Genomic DNA, 11116 nt, shown 5'->3' with positions numbered 1-11116 from the left:
ACACCACCTGACACACACCTGACACACACCCTGAACACACACCTGACACCTGACACACACTGACACACACTGACACACAGACACACACCACCTTGACACACAACAACCTGACACACACCTGACCACACACACCACACTGACACACACCTGACACCTGACACACACACCTGACACACCACACACCTGACACACACCTGACACCTGACACACACACACACGACACCTGACACCACACCTGACACCACACACCTGACACACACCTGACACACACACACCTGACACACACCACTGACACACACCTGACACACCACACCCCCACACTGACACACACCTGACACACACACTGACACACACACTGACACACACACTGACACACACACACCACACACTGACACACAACCTGACACACACCTGACACACACCTGACACACACCTGACACACACCTGGACACACACCTGACACCTTGACACACACCTGACACACACACACACACACCTGACACACACCTGACACACACACACACCTGACACACACCTGACACAAATGATGACTTGACACACTGACACACAACACATGACACACACCCTGACACCTGACACAACAACACCACACATGACACACACACTGACACACACCGACACACACCTGAACACACACACACACTGACACACCTGACACACACACCTGACACACTGACACACACACTGACACACCACACTACACACACCTGACACACTCACCCCACACTGACACACACCTGACACACACCCACCACCTGACCACACACACTGACACACTGACACACACCTGACACACACCTGCACACACTGACACCTGACACACACCTGACACCTGACACCTGACACACACCTGACACACTGACACACACACACACACACACCTGACACACACCTACACACACCTGACACACACCCGACACACACCTGACACCTGACACACAGTGGACACAACTGACACAATACACACACACAGACACACACTGACACACACCTGGACACCTGACAACACACTGACACAAACCTGACAACACCACACCTGACACACACCCACACAACTGCTGGACACCTGACACAACCTGACACACACCTGACACACACCTGACACACACACCTGACACCTGACACACACCTGACACTGACACACCCTGACACACTGACACACACCTGACACACACACACCCTGACACACACACCTGACACACACCACACACACACACACCCCCACACCTGACACACACACACTGACACACACCTGACACACACCTGACACACACCTGACACACACCACACACACCTGACACCTGACACACCTGACACCTGACACACACCTGACACACACCTGACCACACCTGACCACACAGACACTGACACACACCTGACACACACCTGACACACACCACACACACACACACCTGACACCTGACACACACCTGACACACACACCTGACACCTGAACACACCTGACACAACACCTGACACACACCTGACACACACCTGACACACACACCTGACACCTGTGACACACCTGACACACACCTGACACACCACACCTGACACACACACCTGACACACACCTGACACACACCCTGACACACACACCTGACACACTGACACACACACACACCTGACACACACACACCTGACACACACACACACACACCTGACACACACACTGACACACACACCTGACACACACACACACACACACACATGACACACACACCACACACACACCTGACACACACCTGACACACACCTGACTACACACTGACACACACACACACACCTGACACACACCTGACACACACCTGACACACACCTGACACACACACACCTGACACACACCTGACACACACCTGACACCTGACACACACCTGACACCTGACACACACCTGACACACACACTGACACCTGACACACACACCTGACACACACACTGAACACACACACCTGACACACACCCACACCTGACACACACCTGACACACACCTGACACACACACCTGACACACTGACACACACCTGACACACACTGACACACACCTGACACCACCCTGACACACACCTGACACCTGACACACACACTGACACACACCTGACACACTGACACACACCTGACACACACCTGACACACACACCTGACACACACACTGACACCACACCTGACACACACCTGACACACACACACACACCTGACACACACACCTGACACACACTGACACACACCTGACACACACCTGACACACTGACACCTGACAACACTGACACACACCTGACACCTGACACACACACACACACCTGACACACACCTGACACACACCTGACACACATGACACACACCTGACACACACCTGACACACACCTGACACACTGACACACACTGACACTGACACACACCTGACACCACACTGACACACACACTGACACACACCTGACACACACCTGACACACACCTGACACACACCTGACACACTGACACACACCTGACACACACCTGACACCTGACACACTGACACACACCTGACACCTGACACACACACCACACACACCTGACACCACACCTGACACACACACCACACACCTGACACACACCACACCTGACACACACCCCACACCTGACACACCTGACACACACCTGACACACACCTGACACACACCTGACACCTGACACACACCTGACACACACACCTGACACACCTGACACCTGACACACACCTGACACACACCTGACACACACACACACACACACACACCTGACACACACACTGACACACACCTGACACACACACACACACACACTGACACACACACACACACACACACACACACCTGACACACACACTGACACACTGACACACACACACTGACACACACCCGACACCTGACACACACCTGACCTGACACACACCTGACACCTGACACACACCTGACACACACACTGACACCACACCTGACACACACCTGACACACACTGACACCACAACCTGACACACACTGACACACACCTGACACACACCTGACACACACACTGACACACACCTGACACCTGACACACTGACACACACCTGACACCACCTGACACACACACACATGACACCTGACACACACCTGACACACACCTGACACACTGACACTGACACCACACCTGACACACACCTGACACACACACCTGACACACACACCTGACACACCTGACACACACCTGACACACACCTGACACACACACCTGACACACACCCACACCTGACACACACCTGACACACACCTGACACACACCTGACACACACACCTGACACACACACACCTGACACACACCTGACACACACCTGACACACACACCTGACACACACCTGACACCTGACACACACCTGACACACACCTGACACACCTGACACACACCTGACACACACCTGACACACACACTGACACACACCTGACCTGACACACACACACCTGACACCACACTGACACACACCTGACACACACCTGACACACACACCTGACACACACACTGACACCTGACACACACTGACACACCTGACACACACCTGACACACACACTGACACACACACACCACCACACTGACACACACCTGACAACACACACCTGACACACACACCTGACACACACACCTGACACACACCTGACACACACCTGACACACACACCTGACACACACACACTGACACACACCTGACACACACACTGACACACACACCTGACACACACCTGACACACACACACCTTGACACACACCTGACACACACACTGACACACACACTGACTGACACACACCTTGACACTGACACACACACACCTGACACACCTGACCCGACACACACTGACACACACACCAACACACTGACACACACACACACACTGACACACACACCTGACACACACCGACACCACACACCTGACACCTGAACACACACACACTGACACACGGGACCACGGGACCTGACACACAGGGACCTGACACACAGGGACCTGACACACAGGGACCTGACACACACCTGAGGTCTTACCCCAGTGACCAGGGAACCATTGGTTCTTTGAGACTCTTGTGTTCAATCACACAGGAAATCTGGTCTCCAGACCTGCACAGAGACAAGTTTAGAAAGTCCTGGTTTAGTCCTGGTTTCCTGGTCCAGTACCTGGTTTAGTCCTGGTTTAGTCCTGGTTTAGTCCTGGTTTAGTCCTGGTCCAGTACCTGGTTTAGTCCTGGTTTAGTCCTGGTCCAGTACCTGGTTTAGTCCTGTTTAGTCCTGGTTTAGTCCTGGTCCAGTGGTTTAGTCCTGGTTTAGTCCTGGTTTAGTCCTGGTTTAGTCCTGGTCCTGAGTACCTGGTTTAGTCCTGGTTTAGTCCTGGTTTTAGTCCTGGTCCTGGTCCAGTCCTGTTTAGTAGTCCTGGTTTTAGTAGGAGTACCTGGAGTCTGTGAGTGCAGTTGGTAGTACCAGTCTGCCGTCTGGCTGCAGGTCAGTCCGTGGTCACTCCGGTCGTCAGACTCTGCTGGTGGTTTGGTCCAGGACACACTGATGTGTTCGGGGTAAAAGCCGTAGACGCTGCAGACCAGGACCCTGTCACTGCCAGCAGAGGGCGCTGAGCTCAGCACCGCGTACGCTCCACTGGAACACACACCGAGTCATATACACAACACACCCAGTCATATACACACACACACCACCGAGTCATATACACACAACACACCGAGTCATATACACACACAGTCATATACACCACACAGTCACACCGAGTCATATACACACCACACACACACCGAGTCATATACACACACCGAGTCATATACACACACACACCGTCATATACACACACACACACACACGAGTCATATACACACACACACATATACACACAACACCATCATACACACACACCGAGTCATATACACACACACACATATACACACACACACACACACACACACACCGAGTCATATACACACACACACCGAGTCATATACACACACACGAGTCATATACACACACACACACACGAGTCATTATCACACACAACACCGAGTCATACACACACACACACACACACACACACACCGAGTCATATACACACACACACACACCGAGTCATATACACACACACACACACACACACACCCGAGTCATATACACACACACACACCGTCATATACACACACACACACACGAGTCATATACACACACACACACATCATATACACACACCACACCGAGTCAACACACACACGAGTCATAATACACACACACACACACACCGAGTCATATACACACACACATATACACACACACACACCGAGTCATATACACACACACACACCGAGTCATATACACACACACACACACACACCGAGTCATACACACACACACACACACACACACACACCGAGTCATATACACACACACACACACAACGAGTCATATACACACACGCACACCGAGTCATATACACACACGCACACCGAGTCATATACACACACACACCGAGTCATATACACACACCACACACCGAGTCATACACACACACACACACCGAGTCATATACACACACGCACACCAAGTCGTATACACACACACACCGAGTCATACACACACACACCGAGTCATATACACACACACCGAGTCATATACACACACACACACGAGTCATATATACAAACACCACCGAGTCATATACACACACACACACCGAGTCATATACACACACACACACCGAGTCATATACACACACACACACACACACACACACACGAGTCATACACACACACACACACACACACAGTCATATATACACACACACACACCGAGTCATATACACACACACACAGTCATATACACACATATACACACACACACACGAGTCATATACACACACACACACCGACACACACACACCGAGTCATATACACACACACACACCGAGTCATATACACACACACCGACCATATACACACACCGATCACACACACACACACCGAGTCATATACACACACCGAGTCATATACACACACACACACACCGAGTCATATATACACACACACACACACCGAGTCATATATACACACACACACCGAGTCATATATACACACACACCGAGTCATATACACACACCGAGTCATATACACATACACCGAGTCATATACACACACACCGAGTCATATACACACACACCGAGTCATATACACACACACACCGAGTCATATACACACACACACACACACGAGTCATACACACACCGAGTCATACACACACACATATACACACACCGAGTCATATACACACACCGAGTCATACACACACACACACACACACGAGTCATATACACACACCGAGTCATATACACACACACCGAGTCATACACACACACACACTCGAGTCATATACACACACCATACACACACACCAGAGTCATATACACACACACCGAGTCATACACACACACCCGAGTCATACACACACCGAGTCATACACACACACACATACAGTCATATACACACACACACACACACCGAGTCATATACACACACACCACGAGTCATACACACACACACACGAGTCATATACACACACACACCGAGTCATATACACACACACACACACACGAGTCATATAACACACACACACACACACACACACCGAGTCATATACACACACCGAGTCATATACACACACACACACACACACACACACCGAGTCATATACACACACACCGAGTCATACACACACACACCGAGTCATACACACACACACCGAGTCATATACACACACACACACACACGAGTCATATACACACACACACACACACCACGAGTCATATACACACAATGAGTCATATACACACACCGAGTCATATACACACACCGAGTCATACACACACACACACGAATCATATACACACACACCAGTCATACACACACAACACCGAGTCATATACACACACCGAGTCATATACACACACAACCGAGTCATATACACACACCGAGTCATATACACACACACCGACACACACACACCGAGTCATATACACACACACCGAGTCATAACACACACCGATCATACACACACACCGAGTCATATACACACACACCGAGTCATATACACACACACACACACACGAGTCATATACACACACACATGAGTCATATACACACACACACACACACACACAAGAGTCATATACACACACACACACACACACGAGTCATATACACACACACCGAGTCATATACACACACACACACGAGTCATATACACACACCACCGAGTCATATACACACACACACGAGTCATACACACACACACACGAGTCATATACACACACCGAGTCATATACACACACCGAGTCATATACACACACACAGAGTCATACACACAGGGTCATGTGACCTGGACTCACCTGATTTGGAGAGGATGGCTTGGTCCAGATTGTTGATGTTGTGAACACAGTATCTGTCCTTCTCTTGTCTCCATGCCTCGAGATATGCAGTATCTTTGTTCCATCTCTCTGCGTTCTTCACTCCGTACTCTGTGTATCCCACAAACTTTCCCGACTCGACTGTCAAACCTGACGTACTCCAGTTTATTGTAGAAATAAGAGGCAATGAACTGAATGTCGTCAGGATCAGTGGAGTTGAACACACAGCGCTCCAAAAAAACATGTAGAAATCCATCTGAAACAGAGACAGGTGTGACAGGTGTGACAGGTGTGACAGGTGTTTAAATAAAACACAAATAGATGAAGTTGAGTCTGAGATCATTAAACTCACAACAGGAAAAAATATTTAACATAATTTCACTCAAATGTGACGACAAACAAAACAAAACCTGAAATATACGACACAAAACACTCAGACCACATTTATATAAATGTCTTTTTCTTCACATTTGTTCCTGATGAATTAAAATGAACTCACTCACATGTGTAACTCACACACACACACACACACACACACATGTTCACATATGTAGAATAGTAGATGATCACATTTTATTTATTTACTGTGACACATTTGGTTCATAAACATTTAGTCGTTTAGTTTGTTTGAGGTTTAATAAAATAATAAAATAAAGTCTCACCTGTTGTTTGAATCTCCAGCAGCAGCAGCAGCAGAACGAACACACACACACACTGACCCCCCTCATGTCTGACCTCTGACCTGTGACCTGTGACCTGTGACTCTGACACAGTGTTTGTCCTGAAGCTGGAGTCAGTCTGACTCTTTTTCTCTCTGCAGTTGTATTAAACCCTCAGGTCATGTGACTCTGTATTAAACTCAGGTCATGTGACTCAGTGTCACCTGTTGCCGGGCAGACTGTTGTCAGAAACTCACCGTCTACATTTATCTGTCCGACTTTATGGACATTTACAAATAATAATAATAATAATAATAATAATAATAATAATAATAATAATAATAATAATAATAATAATAATAATAATAATAATAATAATAATAATAATAATAATAATAATAATAATAATAATGAACAGCTCTGAGTTTATAAGAAAAACTTGATCTGTTTATATTTCTGTGTGAGTCTGAGTCCAGGACAAGTCTAGACTCAGAGTCCTGTGAGTCTCCTGTGCACTTCTCACTGTGACGCCCTGTCACCAGAAGGTTTGTGGTCTGAACCTGCCTCCAGACCCGAGTCTCAAACTGTGGTCCCAGGTCCTGTGCTGGACCAAAGTGACAGAAGATAAACAAGGTTCCTCTGTCTCTTTGTTTTCTTTTTTCTTTTTCTTTTCAAATCTTTGTCACAACATTTTTACTCCTCTCAGTCCAACGTGAAGCTTTTATTAAAGATGCACTGTGGAACTTTTCTGTGTCTCTTTTCTACTGAACAATAATCTCATTATGTTCATTTCAAGTTGTTCTTGGATGATAAATTCTACTTTGATTCATGATTCAAACTGCAGAAGCTCTGGAGAAAAACTAGGAGTTAAAATCACATTTATACAAGAACAAAACTTTAAAACTTTGGTTAAACTCACAGAAATTCAGAAACTCAGAAACTGTGTGAGACTTTTACAGATCCTCAGATTCTTTCTGTCTGTGTCCTGAGGCTGAACATTTACTGTAACATCATTAAAACATAAATCTACAGGGCTGGTCACTCGTGTGTGTTGTTGGTCTTAAAGTGTCTATAAAAGTTTTTTTTACCAGTTATAAATATAAATTATATTTTTACACAAATCGTGGATTAATTTGTGAAGAAAAGTAAAAAAATATGTTAAAAATTACAGGAAGTAGAGAGAGTTAGGGGTTTTAGACAGTTCCATGTTGAATCACATCACACTGGGAATTTTGTTCAAAATTTATTACAATTTACACAAAAGAAACAGATATTTTGGATTCTTAAACTATTATTAAAAAATTTAAAACCTAAATAATGAACAAACTGTGTGTGTGTTTGTTTGTGTCTGTGAGTTTTTTTTATCAGGTTAAATTAAATTTAACATAAAATAATAAAATAAAATAATAAATAATTGCACATGGGCTCATATCAAAGTAAACTCATCTCCATAGCAACAAACAGGAGTCAGACGTGAGAAAAGTTCCAGAGTTACTTTAATGTTGTTCACAGACAGAATAAAGAGTTTGTAGATTTATTTGTATGTACAGTGTCACACACACGAGAATCAAACATCATCATTTTATCATTTTACACAAAATCATGAAGAAACAAAAACACAAAACATCAAAATAACAACGATGACATCACAGCAGCCGTCCAATCAGCAGCACTCTCTCCCTTTGACCAGGAAGAAGGTCCCGACGGCCACGCCCACCAGCCCCAGAGTCAGACCCACAGCACAGAAGACAGAGGGCGCTAGAGAGGGCTTCTGGAACTCCACCGCTGTAACACACACACACACACACACACACACACACACACACACACACACACACACACACACACACACACACACACACACACACACACACACACACACACACACACACACACAGGTGACAAGGACAGGTGAGGTCTACAGGTGAGGACAGGTGAAGTATGTGTATATATTCAGTATATATAAAGTCCAGACTCACTCCAGATCCTGCTCCTGGTCTCCCCCTTCAGGCCGGGGTGGTCCAGGGCACAGCTGTACACTTGTCCCTCCTCTGGGGTGATGTCCAGTCTGGAGAACTGGGTGAAGGTTCCATCTTTCTGAGGATAAGACTGAGACACAGAGGCTGAGAGGGTCACGTTCTGTCCATCTTTGGTCCAGTAGAACCGGACCGGAGCGGGGTAGAACCCAGAGGCCTGACACACCAGAGTGTTGTGGTGAGAGGGCTTCAGGTGGTCCCTGGGGTAGAGCAGAGGGGCCCCGGGGGGGTCTGAGGGACAAGGAGAGTTTTACAAATACAACTGAAACATGATGGTGACAGAGTGAGGGTCTTTAGGTGCAGGACTGAATAATGATGTTATGATCTGAACATCACACTCACCGATCTGCAGGGGGACGTCCTTCATACCTTTACGAGCATTCTGCAGGTTATTCTGACAGGTGCCCTGTTCACCCACAGCCATCATAACACCCTTCACATGTTATTGAATCTCCAAACTGTGGCAGAGTGTAAACCTCCTCCTGTTTGTCAAAGTCTGCGTAGTACAACACATCTCCATCCAGACCAAACATGTCCTGTCTGTCTGAGTCTGAACAGGCACGAATATTCACATCCCCATGAAAATCTAAAACACAAAAATAGAAGCAGAAATATTATTAAATGTATTTTTTTAGTATTTATGTGGAATAGAAAGAAACACTATTACTACTACTGAATCTAGCAATAACAGTAGTAGTAATAGTAATAGTAGTAGTAGTAGTAGTAGTAGTAGTAGTAGTAGTAGTAGTAGTAGTAGTAGTAGTAGTAGTAGTAGTAGTAGTAGTAGTAGTAGCAGTAGTAGTAGTAGTAGTAGTAGTAGTAGTAGTAGTAGTAGTAGTAGTAGTAGTAGTAGTAGTAGTAGTAGTAGTAGTAGTAGTAGTAGTAGTAGTAGTAGTAGTAGTAGTAGTAGTAGTAGTAGTAGTAGTAGTAGTAGTAAGCAGTAGTAGTAGTAGTAGTAGTAGTAGTAGTAGTA

The 11116-nt window shown here is 46.6% G+C and overlaps 2 protein-coding genes across 2 annotated transcripts in view; both read right to left on the bottom strand.

Moving 5' to 3' along the window:
- The window catches only part of LOC110170515 (DLA class II histocompatibility antigen, DR-1 beta chain-like), a gene marked incomplete at its 5' end in the record, with an annotated part of 13592 nt that extends 5860 nt beyond the window's left edge, over window positions 1–7732 (bottom strand). Inside the window, 2 exon segments of the mRNA XM_055156860.1 lie at window positions 7431–7581; window positions 7583–7732. Coding sequence (XP_055012835.1) covers window positions 7431–7581; window positions 7583–7732 — 301 coding nt within the window.
- A 1849-nt stretch (window positions 7733–9581) lies between these two features.
- Window positions 9582–11116, bottom strand: part of LOC110156628 (H-2 class II histocompatibility antigen, A-U alpha chain-like) — a gene marked incomplete at its 5' end in the record, with an annotated part of 1835 nt that continues 300 nt past the window's right edge. Inside the window, 4 exon segments of the mRNA XM_055156861.1 lie at window positions 9582–9892; window positions 10087–10374; window positions 10486–10562; window positions 10564–10729. Of these exon segments, the coding sequence (XP_055012836.1) occupies window positions 9771–9892; window positions 10087–10374; window positions 10486–10562; window positions 10564–10729 (653 nt within the window).

The sequence above is a fragment of the Boleophthalmus pectinirostris genome, unplaced genomic scaffold, assembly GCF_026225935.1.
Source record: "Boleophthalmus pectinirostris isolate CB_2022bp ecotype Guang Dong unplaced genomic scaffold, ASM2622593v1 HiC_scaffold_2012, whole genome shotgun sequence".
NCBI classification, from domain to species: domain Eukaryota; kingdom Metazoa; phylum Chordata; class Actinopteri; order Gobiiformes; family Gobiidae; genus Boleophthalmus; species Boleophthalmus pectinirostris.
The sequence above is the reverse complement of the archived record's forward strand: the minus strand, read 5'-3'. Positions and strand labels throughout refer to the sequence as shown.